We start from the raw sequence: 21,267 nt of genomic DNA, 5'->3' as shown, positions 1-21,267 counted from the left end.
TATGATTTTTAAATAAAGTACTAATGTTTTCGTCCAAAATCTAACCTTAAATATATTTGTTTGAATTTGTAAATAAAATTAGAAAATTATTATTGGAATTTTTAAAAGGTTGAGAATATTTTAAAAATATTCACGCTTATAATAAGTTCAGAATAACTTTCAACATTAATTAAATGAAAAAAAAAAAAGCACTAATAAAATTAGGGCTTTTTCTTTTTATTTGGGTCCAAAAATACGAATTTGATAATAAAATTCAAATGACGTAAGCCACCCATTATATTTTCACTCCAAAAAGTTATTTTTTATTAAAAGAATTATAAATAAAGTTATGATTTAAAAAAATAAAGAAAAAGAAAACTATATATAAACTACTTAAGAAATCCCCTGCCCCTTCCCAAATTTAACGATTCCCCTTTCTCCCGCCCTGACCTGTATTTTCTCTCTGCCGTCTCTCCCAATTCTCCGGCGATGCGCCGCAGCACAAACGACGCTGTATCCTTCGAATTTCCTCCTTCGCCAACCTCCTCCTCCTCCCTATCCATCGACGTGGATGAGTCGTCGGAAACTCGGATCCGGCGGCTGATTACAGAGCATCCGGTGATCATATTCAGTCGTTCCTCTTGCAGTATGTGCCACGTCATGAAGACTCTTCTCGCCATCATCGGCGTCCATCCCACTGTCATCGAAGTTGACGATCACGATGAAATCGCCGCTGTTCCTTCCTCGTCTTTCGTTCGAGATAGTTCTGCGCCGGCTGTTTTCATCGGTGGCGCTAGCTTCGGCGGCTTGGAATCTCTTGTTGCTCTGCATCTTAGCGGCCATCTCGTCCCTAAACTTATCGAAGTTGGAGCTCTCCCGGTATGTCTTTAATTTATTCGTAACTCGAAATATTAACAATGGAAAATCATTTTCCCTTTCTCTTTTCAATTATTATTATTTTATCCATAATTATTGATTAATACTTCTTTTTTAATCCGTTAGTAAAATATTAAAACTATTTATAACCTATAATAAAGAAAATCTAAATATAATATATAAAGTTGAATACATTTTTTACTATATTTTATAAATATGTTATAAAAATCATTATATATTTTTCTTAGACATCAAATTTAATTATTAATTTTTCTAATATTGTCATTGTCTACATTCTATGAATATAGATCTTAAGATGTTTGACCTACAATTTGCTGTTTTAATTATTATGATTTATAATTAACTAAACTATTGTTAATTTAAATTTCTATTTGTTAATGAGTAAGAACCAATCTATATAGAAACACTTTCGTAATTCTTTGCTTTTCAAAATTAAAGTTATAAGCAAAATTTCCATACTAAACTAATTTATTTTTGTTTTGGTTGTTCACTTCCACCCATTTTATAAAAAAAACGAAGTTGAAAATTGAAAATTAAAAAACAATGTCCATATATTACTTTAATCGGCAATATAATTATGCCCTTTAGAAAAATTTTCTAGTACTATTTACATTTCTTATTACAAAAAATGTCCATATATTTATTTTTTTAATTTGAAAATTCAAACTTTCACTCCACGCCCTTATATAGAATATACCGTTGAAATATTAATAGGAAATTAAGAATCAAAATGCCCTTTTGCTTTTCCTATGCCCATGGAATTTCCGAAACTAAAATGAAATTAAAAAATTGTAGTATTTGAGAACGAGAAGGATATTCTGATGGAAAAATGAAACAGGTGGGACACGTGCAGTGTTGAAAGTGGGAGATCACCATGGTTTCCATGCAGGTGCGATACAGAGGATTCATGCCTTTGTCCAACTCCGTTAGGTATTTTTGTAAATATTGGGAAAGTCTCTCGTCGCCACTGTGAGGCTGTGTGCGTCATCGTAGCCTGAACATTCTCCCCAAAAAATGATGGAGAATTTTTCCCTTTCTTTTTTTTTACTTTGTATTGTGTAATATATTTTTTTAAGAAAAAGAAATATATGAATTTGGTTTTGATTTTGTCTTTTCTTTGCACAATACGACATTCTCTTAATTACTAGATACATAAACAAATATACCTAATTTCTAATTACTGTTTACCTAATTTCTAATTACCATCACAGTTATTTTAAGAAACAAAAAATTGGAATCACAATTAAAGTCTTTTAGTTTATTGAATTTTAGATATCGAAATAATCATGTCCATATTTTGGTTGGACATTTGTAGATATAGAAATAGACTTAAATTATTTGATGTGACAAAATTTAGATTTAATTCTTGGTATACCGAGGACAAACTATATTATTATTATTATTATTAGATTTATTAAGTGATAGATTCTATAGTTAATTTTTTTATAAGTATTGATATGTAGTTAATTGTTATTCGGATTGTGCTATTAAATGCAATTAGTTAATTTTTATGAACAAAGAGGGAAGTGTATTGTTTCATTATTGTTATGATTGTTATTTTAAATGTTGACTGTGCTCCTAATTTAAACAATTAATTCATTAATCTTTGAACTTTACCAATCTACCAGATTAGAAAAAAAATAAAATATAATTTAAAAAAAAACTTTTTTAAAAAGTAAAAGGATCTAATAGATATTTTTAAAGTTAGAGAACTACTAGATGCTTTTCAAAGTGAAAGCAAAATAGACATAAATCTCAAATTTCACGAAGCAACGGCTAATTAATTTAACAAAACTATCTTTTGCTGTTTTTAATTATTTTTAATTTACAAGGGAAGGGAGAAGAATAAAGGGTTTCTCAATCCAAAAGCAATCAACATATTCCCTTACACAAAATAACCCCTATTTACCATCAACAAAGATAAAGAAAAAAATATGTAAAGAGACAGAGTCCCACTTCTCTAGTATGATAATATATGTCAGTAAAGCATTCTTTAAAGAAGCTTTGTAAAAGGAAAGAAACAAAGAAAAAAGGTTTGCAGAAGAAAGTAATTTCTCTCCATATCAGAATCTTTTCTTTTATTATTGTTTTTTCTGTTGCTGATGTTGTGTTGTTATTTGACATATAACAAAAAAGAAAAAAAAAAAAAAATCAATGTTCATGTGATTACCTCGAGAAAGAGAGAGAGAACGAGGCAAATGAATGATTTAGGAACACTGTTACGAGATCGAGCTCGTTTCTGGACTCTACAAGATTTTTTCTTTCCCCTGTTGAAGTTTTGTATTCTTTTAGATCATACTAATTTCTAAACGCTACAAAGATGTCATCAATGTCAGACAAAGAGTTCCCTTCTAACTACAACCCACCCCATTTCATGAACTTCTTCACCTCGTCGTACAAAACTAGGATAGCAGCTGCACCTGTACTCCTGAACATGTTCGAAACAGCACCTCGATAGAAAGAGCTAACCCCTTCCATTCGATAAATCTTCCTCCAACAGTCCAGGGTGCCGTTGTACATTGGCTTATCCAAGCCAGATTGCATCATCATCCGCCTTCTAACTGTATCGAAAGGATATGACAACAATCCAGCTGAGGTTGTGACCACTTGAGCCACTCCCCAACGCTTCCACAGTGCCAACTCTGATTGAGACTGTTCTACCAAAATCTCTTTCATGGTGTCGAAGCCACCAAAATAAAGGCCTCTGTGTACGACCATTCCTTGTAAAGAGGCTGGAAGTCCCCTGTAAATCCCTTGAATTCCATCCTTTTTGCGTATGGTAGAAAGGAAATGGCAGATGCCTCGAAACTGACGGACATCAGTTCTTCCAATGTCTGCAGCAAGGCGTGTGTGTGCAATATCTAAAGGGTATATTAAAATCAACGTTGAACAACCAGCAGCCGCCCCGGCAATAAAATTGGCGGATGGACCAGAAAGAAAGTGACCATCTACAAAGCTATTCCTCAACATTTCTTTATATAGATCCTGTATATGGAAATAATATTTAGAAACCATGAACTCAAGTCATGAATCAATTTCCAAAACTGACAACAAAAAGATCAATTTCCAAAACTGAACAGCAATTCCCCATCAAAAAGATCCAAAACATTCTATTTGGTTCATCCCAAGTCTCTACAAAAAGAAGCCACTTCTCCAACCCTAATTTGGTGCATCGCAAGTTCTACATTGAAAATAAATGGCATACAGAACAGAAAGACTTCTGAAACAAAATGCAGAAAGTCTGACAGAAAACCTTATAACAATCTTTATTATTTCTCCTGCTTCTCCAAACATAGCAATTTCTGGCCAGATAAAAGATGTTAAAGGAGGTTACAACTAAGATTTTTAAGATATGTCTCGGTTAAATCACAATGAAAGAAGTATGTGCATATGTATTCTATTCTCCATTTCTATAATTTTCCCTCTTCACCAACTGATAGCTTATGGCATAGAACAATCATATTAATGTACAATCATCAGCCAATCAGTTTCTTGATTTCTCATGTCCTATCATAATCAGAATTTGGAGAATCTGAACAAAACTAAAATTTACTGACATTTGCCTTCTGTCCTCACAGCATTACTAATTTATAACTTCTAGCATGAACTGATTCATCAATTCTTACAGGCAACGAAAAACTACAACGCTCCCAATTTAACAGTAGAGGTTGTGTTCATCACATTTCTTGTTACTCCTATCAGGTAAAAAACGGGGGGTTGCCACTAGCCATTACTTCATCTCATTCTCTCAAGACTTTTGGCATATAAAATTCGATAAAAAAAAAAAAAAAAAGCATTACCCAAGAAACAAATTAATCCCCCTTCACATTCACCAGACATTCAGAAAGAACCCGATTGTCTAAATTCCGAACCTAATGGCAGATAAAATCAGAAAACAAGAACAAGAAACTCCCAAAATGAACAGAAATTGATGATACCTTAAGAGAAAAATTGAGAGCAACCGAAGGGTAATAACGAATAACGCTGCTTCCGTTGCCTCTCCATAAAGAAAGAATGCCTTCTTCCCTAACAGTGCGAAAAATACAATCGAACATACCCTTGAATCTCCTTCGACCAACCCCAACAATGGCAAGATTGCTCTCTTGGGTCTGTAACAAAAGCTTCGCCCTCTCAATTGGAGCAACGATAGTGTGCACAAGTCCGCCCATGAAAGCCCCCGCCAACAAATCACGATGGAAATTCGTCAGCCATTTGTAAGCTCGTGGTGAAACCGGTATTGATCTTGAATCCCCCATTTCAAGATCATCACCATCTTCTACACGCATTCCTCGAAACCCCTCTCCCTTTCTCTCTAGTATACGCAAAACCAAAGATGAAGGAGGAAAAAGATTACCCAATTAATGGGCTCCTCTTCTTCTTCTTCTTCTTCTTCTTCTTCTTCCCTGGTAATTGATACCAAACAAAACAACCCTTTATTCTTCTTTAATCTTGAAACTTGAAAAAGGAAAACTTCCCTTGTTTTCTTGCAGGCTCCTCTACTCTGAGAGCTTGGAACGAAGAAGAAGAAGAATAAGAAACAGCGCTACGATTCTCGAAAAGAAAAAGGGTATTTGAAATGGCAGCCAAAGGTTGAACTTGATGGGATGGTAATGAAAACCGACGGCTCTGATTGGTTGTGATCAGGTGGAGGCATGGAAATACACGCAAAGAGGGATCGATTTTTGATCCTTCTTATCTCTACGTAATTCCCTTTTCCAAATCCAAATCCATTTATGTTTGTTTCGAAAATAAAAGATGAACACGTTCGCTTCTACCAAATTTGATGGTTTCATAACGTGTTGGTTTAACCTCATAGATAATGAAGCTTAGTCCATTTTTGGCGGACCCATCTTCATCTATTAAAGTTCTTTACTTTTGTAAATCTACCTTAACTTAGTTTCAACAATGTCCATTTTCATACTTGAGCTTTAAATATATTTTTTAAATAAATTTATCAAATTTTTTGATAAAATATGAAAATAAATGTCGTGGCAATGATATGGAGTCAACCATAACTAACATATAATACTCTTGGTATACGTGATAAAAATATCCGACTTTAGATACATTATAAATATATATAGTTTCAAATAATTTTATTTGAAATTGTGTCAATAATTTTAATTGGGAGAGAAAAAAAATCAATTATTATTAACAAATTTTCACAAGTTTCAATCTTTTACCTAACATGTAGGATTCATCAAATTGGAGCCTTCTTTACCATCTAGTTGATTTTCTCTAATTGCCAAAATAACGAAAGATTCTCTATTTCTCAATAATTTTATAAACCAAACATCGCACAAAATCGACTATGGAATAATATGCCAAAACTCACCGATGTTAGCAAAATTTCAAATCCTAAATTTGGGAGGAAAGTTGATATTTTTCTCTTTTTAATTCAGTAACCACGTAAGATGACATTTTTGATGATAGATGAAAAATATGTAGAGAGGATGCCCAAAGAAAGCACAGTCCAAAGTTTCTTAAAAAGGAGTATTTATATAAATTGAAAAGCATTCGGCGGTAATCATCTAAAAAAATGGCAGTGGAAGGTAAAATAAATAAAATTTGGGAAGGTCACAAGTATAAATTAGTTTGGTAAAAGGCATAAAAATGCATAGCTATTTTATGTCTAACTTATGATTGCTAATCAAATAACCAATAATTATAGTGAACTAATCCATTTTTGGTTCATATATAGAAAATTACAAACAAATTTCATCCCTTCGTATCTAATTTATTTTGAAAAAAGAAAAAAAAAATAAAGAACATCGCTACAGAAACTCATTTGATTTCAGCATTTGACATGTTCCAAACCTTCAAACTGGAAATCACTACAGTTTGAGTTCCATTGTTGAATGCATATAAACGAGCATCGTTATTGACAGCCAAAGTCGGATATACTCGGGATGTGATGCATGTTTTTCCTTTTCCTCCAAAGCTCTCGACTATAGAGTGGTCTACCTGCAAAGTTCGATGGCGAAAGATGAGAAACAAAGAGCAACCTCAAGGAACAAAAAACAAACACAAACTAATTGGGAGATACCAGTGTTCTCAATGATATCTTTTTGTAGCGTGGGTCTATGTCTACGAACGCCCCATAAGTGGTTTTATCTACCCCCTTTCTGAAAGAAGACCTATCAGTTTAAGAGAAACAACCAATTCAGTTGGGTTTGCAATTCGAAAAAATACCATAAAAAATGCTTGTAAGTAGAAAGCCATGGATTTAACCTGCTTTCATCACTGCACATAAGCACTACATATCTGTTATGAGCTTTGAGAACATGAAAATATATTGCAGTGTGTTCGGATAAGTCATTGGAGGCCAAAACCAACAAGCCAAAGGGTCCAACTCTGCCATTCATTGATGCATCTCTTTTACTACACAGCACTTGAGGATCAAGAACACCCCATCTTGTGTCCACTGACTCGGCCTCCTCTAAGTGGGGAAGCGCAAAGGAAACCTCCACGTCAACCTTAAACCATTTGATCGATCATACAATCAAATCAAGGAAAATCTCGATAATGAACAATAGTTGAGTCTATTAGGGATGACACCAAACAAGAATGCCCAAGAACAACAAAGGGCACAAAAACACACTCAAAGAGAGAAGTATATATTGCAATATCAATGAAGAAAGTTAGAAACTACGATACACAATAACCTTTGGGAGGGCTATGCTCTTCCAAATTCACCAATGAAAGTCCCACAAAATACTCACGCCCTCATCACAACCCCACTCCCTCTATTTAAAACTAAAAGCTCTAACAAATTTACTGTCTATATACTAATATTCCCCTTCTAATAAACGCACTAATTTTCTACTAATAATGCCTACTCTCTAACTAGAGCTTCCACAGAATCAATTGATCACACCGTGTGAAATACTAACCTGGGAAGCTGAGCCACCAAGAACTTCCATTGTTGATCTCCCTCTAAGTTCTTTATGATGCAAGCTAAAATGGTTCCTGCGTAACATCTTAATTTCCTTGACCGGCCATTGTATCAACTGCCTTCCAGTCTTGGATAGCCAAATCTTTCGAGGAATCGCCTGCATTTCGAAAATTAAAAACCAAGATTCATTCCAATTCTTACTTCCATAATCTAAGACATGAAAATGGATCATAATTTACAAGCATCCGAAAATTTACCTGAAGTCCGGACCATCCCTTATTGATATCATCTTGTCTGCTATCAGATTCATTAACCCAACCCCACAATATCCTCCTCTTTTGGGAACTATCATAAAACGTCTTGGAAGCATAAAACTTCCCATAATCATACCTCAACCCTAAGTTTATTCCTCTAAAATCAAACCCAAGACCATGATCAGAAGTGAACTTCTCTTTCTCAGGGACATAACTTCCCAATGTATAATGATCACGAGAGTTAAAGCTAGCTTTCATCACATGCTTAACACCAACCCCAAATCCACTAGAGAAACCAATCCCATTCGTTCCATTAAGCATCACAGGGTAAAAATCAGGACATTCCCAAGTTCCAGAATCTTGAGAAGAATAAAGAGGAAACCTGAATTGATGCCAGCGAACGAAGTCCTCGCTTCTGTAAAGCATCGCTGCTCCTCCATAGCTCGTCTGCCCTCCAATGGCGACCCTCCATTCTCCATCTGGGCCCTGCCAAGCTGTAGTTGGGTCTCTAAATCTGTTTCTCTCCGCCCCATCGGGAGGAGCGATAATTGGATTTTGGGGGAATTTTCTCCACTTTTCAAGAAAAGGGTCCGAATAATTGGTGGGTATTGCTAAATTTTGAACCTGCTGGAAACTGGAATCAATTCCTGTGTAGAGAATGCGGGGTTTGTTCTTGGGAAGGAAGGAGACTGAGCCGGACCAGCAGCCATTGATATCGAATGGATCAGTGGGCTCAAGGGCATGATTCAAATGGACCCAATTGATTAGATCGTATGATATTGAATGAGCCCACACCATTTTGCTATTGAAAACAGCTCCATTGGGATTGTGTTGATAGAAAAAGTGGTAAATTCCCTTGTAGAACATTGGCCCTTTCAATCAACATATTGCAAAAATTCATAATTTTTAACAAATAATTAGGGTAGTTTCTTGTATTTTATTTCATGATTTGTACTAATTCACCAAGTGTTTTTGTTTAGTTACATTAGCATAGCTCGTGCGATTCAGCTAATATTTGATGTAAGTCATTGTTTTATAAACTTATATTAGAAAGAGATACCTAAAATTTAATTATACATGTAGCTATAAAGTTAGAAAATATTCTCACCATTTGGGTCTGTATGATACGGTAAAGCATGTTGATGATTCATCCATCAAATGAAATTCCGATCAAGGGAGGAAAAATACAAACAACAAAGTCAGAATATGTAATAAAGCAGAGATTGGTATTCGGAAGAAAATAAATAGTCGAGGAAAAATAGTGAAACAAATAGGAAGAATATATCCCTTGTAAGTATATTTGTATACAATATTACCATTCATCCAATTTTTGAGGGGTTGGAAGTGATAAGATGTCCTCTGAACTTGTTGTGGAGTACTATGAACTTCATTGGCATATTCATGAGAAACCACAAATCCCATTCTATTGCTTGCAAGCAAAAGGATAAATGATGCAACCAAACCATACTTGCCCATTTCCAACCTCTTAGGTGGCATTTTATCCATTGAAAGATTATTAATAGTGTAGAATTCTAATCTTCATCGTGTTTATATATAAGTTAGGTTCATCATCTTGTCCAATTTAAACATAGTTTAATCGTTATAATATCATCATTTCAAACAAAAGATCGGAAATTCAAATCTTCATTATTTTAAATTTGACACAAAGCTTAAGAAAACCTTACTTTTATTTTTAAAATTTGTTTTTGTCCGTTGCCTCATCCATGAACAATCATATCAAATACCCAATAAATCTTAACCTTTCCATGAACAATCATCTCAAATACCCAATAAATCGCAACCTTTGTAATTCAATTATGAATGTGGAACAAATACATCAAATATTTACTAAATTGAATTGTTTAAAATCAATAGGAGATAGTCATTGAGACAAATTAGCATGTTGAGTTTGTTACATTGATACAAAAGGTAATGCAAAAAAGTTGCAACTTTTATCATCCAATGCATATAATTTGATTAAATTGCCAACTTTAAGTCATTTCATAGAATGGGCAAAATTATTGCTCACAAACTCTTCACTCCAACCCACAAAATTGTGACTAAAAAATGTCATCAAAACTTTGTAATGCAAACACATTTATAGGAAAACTTTACTTCTTTCACCAAACAATTTATCATGGTAATTAGTATATCAACTTTTAAGTTTTTAACTTTAGCTTAAATTTATTATTATTTTCTATTATTTATGTGTACCAATCGTAGATATATCAATAAGTGTGCTCTAATCTTATATAATAATGTCACTCATTAAAAGTCTACAAAACCCCAATCAAAAACCATCTTGTTTGGATATGATTATGTATGAAAAAAATGTGTATGTCATTAATATATTTTACATGTTTTGTTTGGTTAGGTATTTATTTTAGGGATAATTGCAAATGTAGCAATTATATTCAAAATAATTAAGTATATAGCAACATTTTTAAAAAATTGCAAATATAGCCAAATTTGTCAAAATCTATCAATGATAGGAGTCTATCACTAATAGACTATGTAGCAAATGTTGGTCGATGAACCATAGGAGTCTATGATTTTACTGTATTTTCAATTTTTTAAAAATATTGTTATATAGTTAATAATTATTCTAAAAATTGCTACCCATTTTAATTACCTTTATTTTAAAATTTTATTTTGAATATTTTTTTTAAAATAGATTATGTTGCGATAGCATTTTAAAAATAGAAAATAGGGTTAAACCTAATTATTTTATAGGAATTTTTTATAAATATGTAAAATATTTTAGGTACGAGTTATGATTTTTTCTGTCTTTGAAATTGTTACAAATATTTTGGTTATATATTTTTTTTAGAAAGAACATTGTTTTAATATATATTATTTAAAAGTAAAAAAGTGGAAAATATTCAAAAATCCGTAATTAGTTGGGATCCCGAAAGAAAAACCCACCACTAAGGAAAGTGGTTCAGTTACGTTCTTTCTCCCTTCTCACTTTCTTCTCTTCTCCGACTCTTCATCTCCCATGAATATTCGCCAAGATTGCACCGAAACCTCCGCCGACGGAGGCGAGGTCAAGGACATCAATTTCCCAACGAAGATTCAGGCGGCGGCTGCTGCTGCTTGTGCTGCCTGCAAATTCCATAGAAGAAAATGCTCTGTCGAATGTCCCTTGGCTCCCTATTTTCCTGCTAATCGTCTTCGAGATTTCGAAAACGTACGCAAATTGTTCGGCGTAAAAAACGTCCTAAAAATCCTAGCCGGTTTGGAGCCTGATAACAGATTTAAAGCGGTGGAGTGTATGATTTTCGAAGCCAATTGTCGCGCCATTGATCTCGCCGGTGGTTGTTACAAAATCATCTCTAAATTGCAGAGTGAAATTGCACTTCTAGAGGCTCAGCATCGTCTCATTCTCCATCAGCTCCAAATTTCCCGACAGACGGCAGCGGCGATTTCGCAACGAGGTGCGATTCGTTCGGAATTTGATTCTGATTGTAAGCACGGACTAACTTCTCTTTTGCTTGATTGCGATTGTTCTGAAGATTGGATACGAAAAGAATATTTCAATTTGAATGAAGCTTCTTTTTCCAAAGCCCTAACTAATTAGGGCATTCTTAGCTTTAGATTATAATTTCAATATGTTGCAAAAAGAAAAACTAACATCGGAAAGATTACCATCTTAATTTCATTAACTTATTTAATTTTGATTTTCTATACTGATTTGTTCATGTTTGGTATGTGTGTTATTATTATCATTCTCTTTCTTGCATTAATTAGGAAACGTTATGCAAGCCAAAAAAAAAAAACAGAATAAAGAACTACACATTTACGATCATACAAAATCATCCGAATGAGGAGAGTAACAACATGGAAAGACGTATTCACCCTCTCCACTACAACTCTTTACCTAAAGCCTAAAGGTGCATATGAACATTATTGCTAACATCTAAAAACAATTGTTATGCTCCTTGTAGTCGTCTGATGCTTTTATGAACAAATCATACTTTCGTAACTCCGTCATTTACTCTCCTTTTCTTTTTATTTCCATTTCAAAATCTTCTATTAAACCTTCTTCCTAAGCACGTACCACAACAATCCAAGACCGAGACCCACCTCCGTCATTGCTTCCAACCGATGCTTCAGACAAGGCCCCCACTTAGTCCTTGCGAAATTCTTGTTTTTGTGTGTAATCAAAGACAATGTTTTATGATTTTTTAAGGATATTTGAAAAATATAGTTCTCCGTAGTTACTTCCTATATAAACAATACATAGAACTCGACTATAGAAAGTAAGGAATTTTAAAACTTACAAGAATGACCTCCTTGTTAGGTGGTATAAATTTTCTTAATTCGAAAACATAAATGCTTCTTCAATGTTTTCTCTCAATACAACATTCTACTACGGTGAGAATACAAAGAGTATTATTATTAACAAGTTAGGTGAGATTGTGTGAGTCTAACCCACTATAAAGTACGTTGAAGTAGGACTTGGCCATACACTAAATGGACCCATTACACAGAAAGAGTAGCCCATGAGATTTAAGTGGGTCACGATGAAAACAAATCAATAGGTCAATTTGCTAGTTCTTGTGTGCTACCCCTAAATTAAACAAAATAATTTCAATTCAGTAATATGTACTCAATAAATAAATATTCAATTTCTAATCAATGGAAAAGAATAAAGATTCAATTTGTTGCTAAATAAATATTAAAACTATCGTATAGATATAGCAATTAAATGATTTAATTAAGGAAACCATATAATATATATAATCTCATATAATCTTACACTCGAGATACGAGCCAAACATAATTTAATTACTTTCTCAAATATACCAAATTTAATATCATCTGCGGCAAATTATTCTATATGCAAATTGTTTTGAAATATATATATAATCTCTCACTGCTTTTACCTTTAGATACATCAAAATATTGAAAAAATAATTTATTTTTTCTCGTTATTATCTATTTTAAAATAATCTATAAAAATGTTTGATTTCATATGTTCGTAAATTTAAAAGTTCGATATCAATATTAAATATTCATGAATATTCTCGATACAAAATTTGTGTTTATCTAATCAATTATGAATAGATATAAAGAGTTAGTTTTTTAATCTAAACTCATCAACTAAATTAATAATATTTAGATTTAATTGAAGAGAGTGAACAAGTCGTATAAGTTATTTGAAAATTTTAATCCATTGTCCATTGAAACCTACAAGCCACCAACTAATATTGTTTGTATTTGGTACATCAATGGTGACATTGACTTTTGAAAATTGTATAAATTAATGGATTTATAGCTTTCTTTTTTCAACTAAAACAAAGGTCGGGTAGATGAGACATAAACCAAAATTCTACTTAAAAGAGGAAAAGAAAAAAGAAAAGAGAAAGAGATGAAATTGTTTGAAAATCTCCTAAGTTTTCAAACTCAATAGTTGAACATCTAACGTTTATGGAAACGTCTTTTACCTTTACAATGTTTCTTACTTTACAATGTTTCTTATTCTCGTCTACGATCATGTTCGTAATGTTCAATATATCTCTTTCAATTGATATTGGTCGAGTTTAAAAAAAAACTCCCCAACAATTAACACAAAGACCTAGACTACCAAATAGTATTACAAACCTTAACTATACATCAAAGTTCACCCTTTCAACTACATTTTTCTACCTCATTTAAATTATATGTTTTCATAGTTAACATCATTCAACATTGTAATAAATAATAAGTAGTATTCTCGAGACTAAATATTTTCTAAATATATTTTCACTGACAAAGTTTATTGTCAATTAATTTTTATCATCGAAATTGTCTATCACTTGCTGTATTTATAATTATTTTGGATTCGATCACTAGTATTTTTGAGTCCTTAGCTAGTACTTTACCTATAGGTATAAATGTCCTCTTAACAAAAGCAATAAATGGTTTAGAACTATAGCATTTATAACTCTCTCATCATATGGGTGAAAGGATGCTTTTTTTTCCTTTGTTTTACTCAAATTGAAATTGTATTGCCACAAGACCTAAGTTTGGTGCCACATATTTAATATATTGGTAACATAGTTTCAAACAATTTAAAAGTACTCTACATTTATTCTTATATTTATAGGGAATTGATTATAATAAACATAAAAGTTCTTTTTCTTTTTTTAAATGGGAAGGGCAAAGAAGGAAGAAAAATTAGGAATTTAAAACAAGGGCATAAAGAGTGTCGACACTATCGCCCTCATTCTGAAGCAAAAAGTCATAACTGTGAGCTTATTCCTCTGTTTTTCCCCTTCCTTTCTTTCCATTATGTCGACACTCTCCTTCTTCTTCTCCTCCTTCTTCTTCCCCACTCCCTTCTTCTTCCCTCTCTCTCTTACTCTTTTTCTCTCTTTTTTAATACCCAAAACAACCCCCCTCTTCTCTCCACTGCTTCTCCGATTCCATTACAGGCGGCACCTTCCTCTTTTCGAAGATCCCTGACTTGGGTTCTTCGAATCTCTAATTGGGTTTTAATTCCCCACTCTTCCTTTCTTCTTCTCTCATGTTCTTCTTCGAGGTTCATTGAGTTCCAACCCCTTTCTCTCTTTTGTTTTTTTTTTTTTTTTCTTGTTCTTCTTTTCCCCCAATTTTATTTTGTTAATTCCATTTTCTTTTTCAGGATTTGTTGCAGGTGCTCTGTATTCGAGGTTTTCAGGATAAAACTCGACTTCTTTCTGGTAATTTCATTTTGCCTCTTAATTAATCCGCTGAATTGAACTGGGTCAATTCTGGAATTTTGTGGGTTCTTGTTTAATTCTTGCAATTGTTTGGTTTGTTGATTGATTTGTGATCTCTGGGTTATAATTGTGTTAGGTTTATTTGAGAAATTCTGTGGATGAATGAGATTTCTAATCCGGGGATTTCTTGTTTTTGTTTTTCTAATTGATGATTCAAACAGAGTCTTTTATACGGACCGTATCTGAATCCATGACCAATTCTGCATGTGGGGTTTCAGAGGTAGAACTCTGTAGAAACGATTCGGCTGCACTTCATTTTAAATTAATCGCCATCGCGTCAATTTTAACAGCCGGAGTCATCGGGATCGCCATTCCGTTGTTTGGTAAACAGCGTCGGTTTCTCAAAACAGACGGCAACCTGTTCGTGGCCGCGAAGGCGTTTGCCGCCGGTGTGATTCTAGCCACCGCTTTCGTCCATATGCTTCCGGATGGATCGAAAGCTCTCTCCGATCCGTGCTTGCCGGAATTTCCATGGTCGAAATTCCCCTTCTCGGGGTTCTTCGCGATGATGGCGTCGCTTTTGACGCTGCTCGTGGATTTCGTCGGAACTCAGTACTACGAGCGGAAACAGGGAATGATTCGGTCGAAAGAGGAGGCGAATCGGGTCGGGTCGTTGGTAGATACCGGGTTGGAATCCGGCATTGTTCCGGCTGGAGAATTGAACGTGAAAGTGTTTGGGGAAGAGGATGGCGGCGGGATGCACATCGTGGGAATGCACGCCCACGCCGCCCACCACCGGCACAATCATCCACAAGGGAAGGAGGCATGTGACGGGCACGTGGCAGTTCATGATCATGGGCATGGACATGCCCATGGACACGGCCATTCTCATGGGCTGGACGTCGATGATGACGAAAGCGGTGTGCGACATGTCGTTGTTTCCCAGGTAACATTTTTTTTTTCGCTATTTCGAGTTTTTCCCCTCCACGTGTCAATGTCGCTTAAATTTCTGACTGACGTTTCTTTCTTTTGCCTCTCTTGCCTTCCGAGCCTTTAAAGTCAAAGTCAACTATCCTAATTTGTTTCCAATTTCTGGTTAAATTATTGATTTTGTTTCTTAAATTACAAATTTAATTCCTAATTTTCTAAAATTTAATAGTGAATCTAATAGGATCATGGTAGTTTTTTTTTTAAAAAAAATGAAATAATATATATTCATTAGATTTATTGAATTTCATAACATTTAAGTTGATTTATTGGAAATTTAAATTGTAAATTAGTCTATCGGTCGCTTTTTTATTATTGTTATTATTATTATTTTTCAACAAATTTTTCTTGTGTAGAGATCTTTTTAAATTTAAATTGAAAAGCTTAAGATTTCCTTGTAACTTAACTTGATTTTAAAATATAATTTTCATTCACAGGTCTAATAGAAGTAAATAAAAAATTGTATGTTGAAGTATATAATATAATTCAAATTTATGTCTAGAGTTTAATTAATTCATACAATTTCGTAGGCACATTTAAAAATTAAGATAGAAAATAGATAGGCACAATGCTCGAGGTTTGAGTACAAAAGTGACCACTAATATCTATTAAACATTTTTTCTTTTGCAAGTTCTAATTATGTTCTGAAAGTTAAAAGGACAAAAACATCTTAAATATTTTTTTAATGACGTATTATATTATCTTAGAAATACTTTAGGGTGTATTAGACATTTTCTGATCTATTACTTTTTAAACGAGACCACTGGGGTATTATAGATAAAACCCTCACACTTATGGATTCATATAAAATTGAACATAAAGTTTATAATGAGCGTGAGAGTTTGATATCTAAATTTGAAAGTTTAAGGGTATATTTAGAACTATAATATACCTTTGAGGGTGCTTTTTACTGTTTACAATGGAGAATTATTTTAATGATAGTTGATGAATACTTAGATTAATTCAAAAATTCTTAATACTTAGATTAAGATTTGAAGTTGATGAAATTACAAAGGGGATGGAAGAGTCGAGTTGTAGATTATTATTATTATTTTATTTTCACTGTTTTTTTAGTGACGACATCAATATTTTAATAATAATTTCGAAAATTGAGTCAAATTTCAAAAAAAGAAAAAAGAGAAAAAAGTAGGGTCCATTTGATGGTCTTATATATGATTTACTATGTACTGAAAACAATACAAAGATGACAAATTTTGAGAACAAACAACCAAATCATACAACAAGACAATAACAAGAACACAATATTCCATATGTAATGAAGATATGTTGTTATTATTATAATTTGAAGAATTAATCGCAATATATATATATTATAATTTGGGCAGATTTTGGAGCTTGGAATAGTGTCACATTCAGTGATAATTGGGCTGTCTCTAGGAGTGTCCCACAGCCCATGCACCATTAGACCCTTAATTGCAGCCCTTTCCTTCCATCAGTTCTTTGAAGGCTTTGCCCTTGGTGGCTGCATTTCTCAGGCTCAATTCAACACTCTCTCCACCTCCCTCATGGCTGTCTTCTTTGCCATCACCACACCCCTCGGGATCGCCGTAGGCGCTGCCGTTGCCTCCACCTATAACCCCAACAGCACCGGGGCGTTGGTTGCTGAAGGCATTTTGGACTCTCTGTCAGCTGGGATTCTGGTGTACATGGCTCTCGTTGATCTGATTGCGGCCGACTTTCTTAGCAAGAGAATGAGCTGCAATTTTAGACTGCAACTTGTTTCGTATTGTACTCTCTTCCTCGGCGCGGGGTTGATGTCTTCGCTCGCACTTTGGGCTTGACCTAAAATTCATTTACATTACAGATTGCTTTTGGTTTATTTATTTATTTTTTCCTTTTATGAAGTTGTGTTAGAAGGAAAAGGTAAGAGGTAGGGAACTAATGGTTTTCAGAAGGGTTTGGAATGACCCAATGCATTAGATTAGATCATGTATACTTAAAATCTCTTCTGTACGTACACCAAAAAGAGAGAAAAAAAAATGCCTCAACCAAGAAAAAGAAAAAAGATATTGATTTTAGTTTTCCTTTTAACAACAATCAAGTTAGTTCCATTGGTATGTAATATTAGTTTCACATTTGGTTCTTGTTGTGTTTGAAAAAAAAATTGGAATGCAGTTAGTTTATAAATCGTAATGGTTTGATAAATGTATTTGAATTAAATTCTAATCTTCTTCAAATCATATGGATGAAATTGGTTTTGTGAACTGGGAGGCATTGAATGCAATTCAAAAGTGCATTCAAAAGTAGTTGGTTCTTCATAAATAGTGGATCTCGGTGGCCTTAAAAAGACGATGACATGGTATAACTTTGCCAACAAAATCAGATTGATGTATGCAAACATGGATAGAGAAATGGGTTCTTTACATCATTGTTACAATTATTTAACAACCACTCGTGGACCATAGAAGATCAACAATGATACAACTTCAAGGGCCCAACACATGAGCGACCGTGCAATTCCTTCTACCTCTTCAAACATAACGAAATTCACATAGTTGAAAAACAAAATTAAACTATATTTCATATATCCCCAACCAATGATCAGACCTTCACGAAAAGGGTCATTCGTGTGATTAAGTAGCGCCTCACGATCAAAAAAGTTTGTAAGAACTTTTACTTAAGCTCGATTTGTCGAATCTAGGCCTACCCGTACTGCATGCTTGAGCACTAGCACAATGGGGCAAGAAATATGTGTACTTAAATCTATAGGTACTCATATGGTTTAACTATTAGGTTATATAGGAATAATAAATGAGAAAAGATTGTATCATTGTTTTTTAAAAACATTATCATAGTTTATACCTAAATGGTTGATAAAGTTTAAAAATTATCAATTGAAGCTATAATATAAAGCTTAAGATTGATGTATAATCACGACAATTGAAATCTTAAGTGATGGTAATGTTTAGTGTTATGAATCATTAACTTATAATGTGAAATTGGCACATGCAATAATCTAAAGATTGTGAAACATAAATAGAATGTATTGTATTGTGATGCCAATTTAGTAATCAGTATAGTATTATATTTTCATTATTCTAGTTTTAGCTTTCATTTATTTTTCTTCTCTATGCTTCCATTTTTTATTTATTTATTGACATAATTTTTAAAAAATGACTTTTTTTATATTACTTTTATTTTAATCAACTTCTTTTAATTAAAATTTAGCACAACAATTCATTAATAAAAGAGAAATTATCAAAATAGAACATTCGACAAAACATTTACGTTTCATAATAAAATCAAGTGTAATAAATTTTGTCTTTTACTGGTTTTGTTATATGGAGTGTAAATAGTTTGTCTTAGCTTATATTATATGAGTGAAAATAAACTAAGTAAAGTAAAGAGTAAGAAAAATTACATTTTTAGTCTCTAAGTTTAATACGTGTGTTTAGTATCTTCTAAAAATGTACCATTTTAATTCATAAATTTGTTAAAATGTGTTTTAAAAGTCATAGAATTATTTTTTGTTTGATTTTTTAGAGAAAAAAATAGGTTTAGAGAGAACGTGACTTTTAGAAATTATCTTTCTAATTTCAAATATCATTATTCAAAATGAAAATATAAAGTTACTCGATGAATCTTTTAAACCTATTTTTAAAAATTCATAAATTAAAAATGTAATTTTTAAAAACCAAGGAAAAACTAAACCGTGTGTTTGGGGTGGAGTTTTAGGAGAAAAATGGTTAGAAAATTGGGTCAAACCATGTTTGGCCCAAATATTATAATAAATGAGGATTAGGGTTTAGATTAATCCCCAATAACCCTATCTTCTTCTCTCTTTTACTTTCTTACAATCCTATATTATTCTACTAAAAAAACTCAATCTAGATTCTATTATTGTTTTTTAATATACTATAATCATAACGCTTCTTACAAACATAAATATCATAATTTTTTTCTCCATACCTCTTTCCTTCTCCCAGACGCTTCCAAAAAGTCTATTATATTAAAATGAATTCGAACACCAAACACACTTTATTGTTCCAATTTTGTAGATTAAAAGTTTGCTTTTTTTTCCCCTAAATATTATATAGCCTCCAAAAAATTTTTATTGGATGAATAGAAAAGTATTATTGGGTAAATTAATTATTATAAAATTTCAAACAAGTAGTGTATAAAATATTAAAAATTCGGAGTTTCTTTTTGTCTTTCGATGTGAAAGGGCACGTGAGGTCCAGTGGTGCTTATTTTAATGGCTCATCATTGATTCTCTTTTATTTTTTATTTTCTCAACTCTCACTTTTAAATTATATATATATATATATATATATATATATATATATATATATATATATATATATATATATATATATAAATGGGGAATATATCATTAGTAAATAAAGGAATATGAGTACACTTTTTTTTATTAAAAAAAAATTGTTTGGTTTGTATATGTGGATTCAAACTAATTTACGTCTTCAATTAACTTTTTTTTTAGATTTAATCTCTACTATTTTTATTTTGTTTCACTATTTATGGATATATACTTCATCACAATTTTTTTGTTTTTTTTGTTTTTTTTATAAATGTGGAACTAAAAAGTAAATTTTTAAAGAAAAATTTGTGGTGGAGAGCTTTTTGATAATATAATTTAACAAATATAATACATTCCTTTAGAATTTTGCAAATAGGTAAAAAAGTTTACTTCTTTAAATATTTTTCATCTTAATATTGTTATTATTCCTAAACTATTTTTCGATAACTTATTTTAGGTGTATAAAAAAGTATTATGGTGCATCAAGGATTAAAGGTATCATAAAATATCAAATGTACATTAAGTGTATCGATAAGTATCGGGTGTATCAAATGTATATCGGATATTTGTGACATTTTACATCATGTATATGTGGGTTAGATTTATTTTTGTCAATTTTAGTAAACAATAGATGTGTGTTATGAACTTAATTATTATAACTTTTTTTTGACTGATTTTCAAAATTCGTGACCAAATACATATCTTTTTTAAATTTTGAAATCTAAAAATATATACTTTGAGGTAAAAAAAATTTGAATTCTAACCTAATTTTTGTTCACTGTTGGAGAAATAAAAACAAAATTGAATTCCTTCATTCTTTTTTACATATAAATACATTGCAAGAACTCTAAGGTTAAATGAAATAATTTTAGGTTAATTTATGAGTTTTGTTTTATGATATTGTAGGGTTGTGTCGGTTTGATACATAAACTTTAAAAATGTCATTTAAGCTTTCGGTTTTCTTTTGTTCCATAGGTTTCAAAATTTCAAATTTCTATTTGATGGTTGATTGACATATTTGGCCAAAATAGAAAGATGGAGTCTCCATATATTTTGCATAAATTTCAATTTAAAATGTGAACAAATAAGTTGATTTTTAAAATTTTACATTATGTCGATGATTTGTTAGATAAAATAATTAAAAGTTTCGAAATTTATTAAACATTTTAAATCTAGAAATCTATTATATTACTTATTCGTTTCAAGACCAAATTTTAAGAACCTTCAAACATTTTTTGAAACATTTTTGTTGTTTCTTATAATAACACAAATTTAAAAATGGAAGAACTA

At 32.2% G+C, this 21,267-nt stretch overlaps 5 protein-coding genes across 5 annotated transcripts; 3 read left to right on the top strand and 2 right to left on the bottom strand.

Moving 5' to 3' along the window:
* The first annotated feature begins 378 nt into the window (after positions 1 to 378).
* On the top strand, positions 379 to 1,983 carry LOC103487778 (glutaredoxin-C6-like). The gene is made up of 2 exons (XM_008446236.3): positions 379 to 858; positions 1,715 to 1,983. Exons 1-2 carry the CDS (start codon positions 469 to 471, stop codon positions 1,733 to 1,735), a joined length of 411 nt encoding a protein of 136 aa, XP_008444458.1. The 5' UTR covers positions 379 to 468; the 3' UTR covers positions 1,736 to 1,983.
* A 1,026-nt stretch (positions 1,984 to 3,009) lies between these two features.
* On the bottom strand, positions 3,010 to 5,556 carry LOC103487779 (probable ADP,ATP carrier protein At5g56450). The gene is made up of 2 exons (XM_008446237.3): positions 4,815 to 5,556; positions 3,010 to 3,861 (listed from the first exon to the last, which is right to left on the bottom strand). Exons 1-2 carry the CDS (start codon positions 5,160 to 5,162, stop codon positions 3,232 to 3,234), a joined length of 978 nt encoding a protein of 325 aa, XP_008444459.1. The 5' UTR covers positions 5,163 to 5,556; the 3' UTR covers positions 3,010 to 3,231.
* A 934-nt stretch (positions 5,557 to 6,490) lies between these two features.
* Positions 6,491 to 9,530, bottom strand: LOC103487780 (beta-fructofuranosidase, insoluble isoenzyme CWINV3-like). The gene is made up of 6 exons (XM_051082450.1): positions 9,342 to 9,530; positions 8,029 to 8,897; positions 7,770 to 7,928; positions 7,108 to 7,352; positions 6,923 to 7,013; positions 6,491 to 6,840 (listed from the first exon to the last, which is right to left on the bottom strand). Exons 1-6 carry the CDS (start codon positions 9,520 to 9,522, stop codon positions 6,661 to 6,663), a joined length of 1,725 nt encoding a protein of 574 aa, XP_050938407.1. The 5' UTR covers positions 9,523 to 9,530; the 3' UTR covers positions 6,491 to 6,660.
* Positions 9,531 to 11,023: 1,493 nt separating this feature from the next.
* Positions 11,024 to 11,605, top strand: LOC103487781 (LOB domain-containing protein 22-like). The gene has a single exon (XM_008446239.3). The coding sequence runs from the start codon at positions 11,024 to 11,026 to the stop codon at positions 11,603 to 11,605; it is 582 nt and encodes a 193-aa protein (XP_008444461.1).
* A 2,626-nt stretch (positions 11,606 to 14,231) lies between these two features.
* Positions 14,232 to 17,756, top strand: LOC103487782 (zinc transporter 4, chloroplastic). Its single transcript, XM_008446240.3, has 4 exons — positions 14,232 to 14,551; positions 14,654 to 14,711; positions 14,933 to 15,657; positions 17,045 to 17,756. Exons 1-4 carry the CDS (start codon positions 14,537 to 14,539, stop codon positions 17,498 to 17,500), a joined length of 1,254 nt encoding a protein of 417 aa, XP_008444462.1. The 5' UTR covers positions 14,232 to 14,536; the 3' UTR covers positions 17,501 to 17,756.
* Positions 17,757 to 21,267: the final 3,511 nt, after the last annotated feature.

The sequence above is a fragment of the Cucumis melo genome, chromosome 3 (genome assembly GCF_025177605.1).
Source record: "Cucumis melo cultivar AY chromosome 3, USDA_Cmelo_AY_1.0, whole genome shotgun sequence".
Lineage (NCBI taxonomy): Eukaryota > Viridiplantae > Streptophyta > Magnoliopsida > Cucurbitales > Cucurbitaceae > Cucumis > Cucumis melo.
Note: the sequence above shows the minus strand (reverse complement) of the source record. Positions and strands in the feature narration are given on the sequence as shown.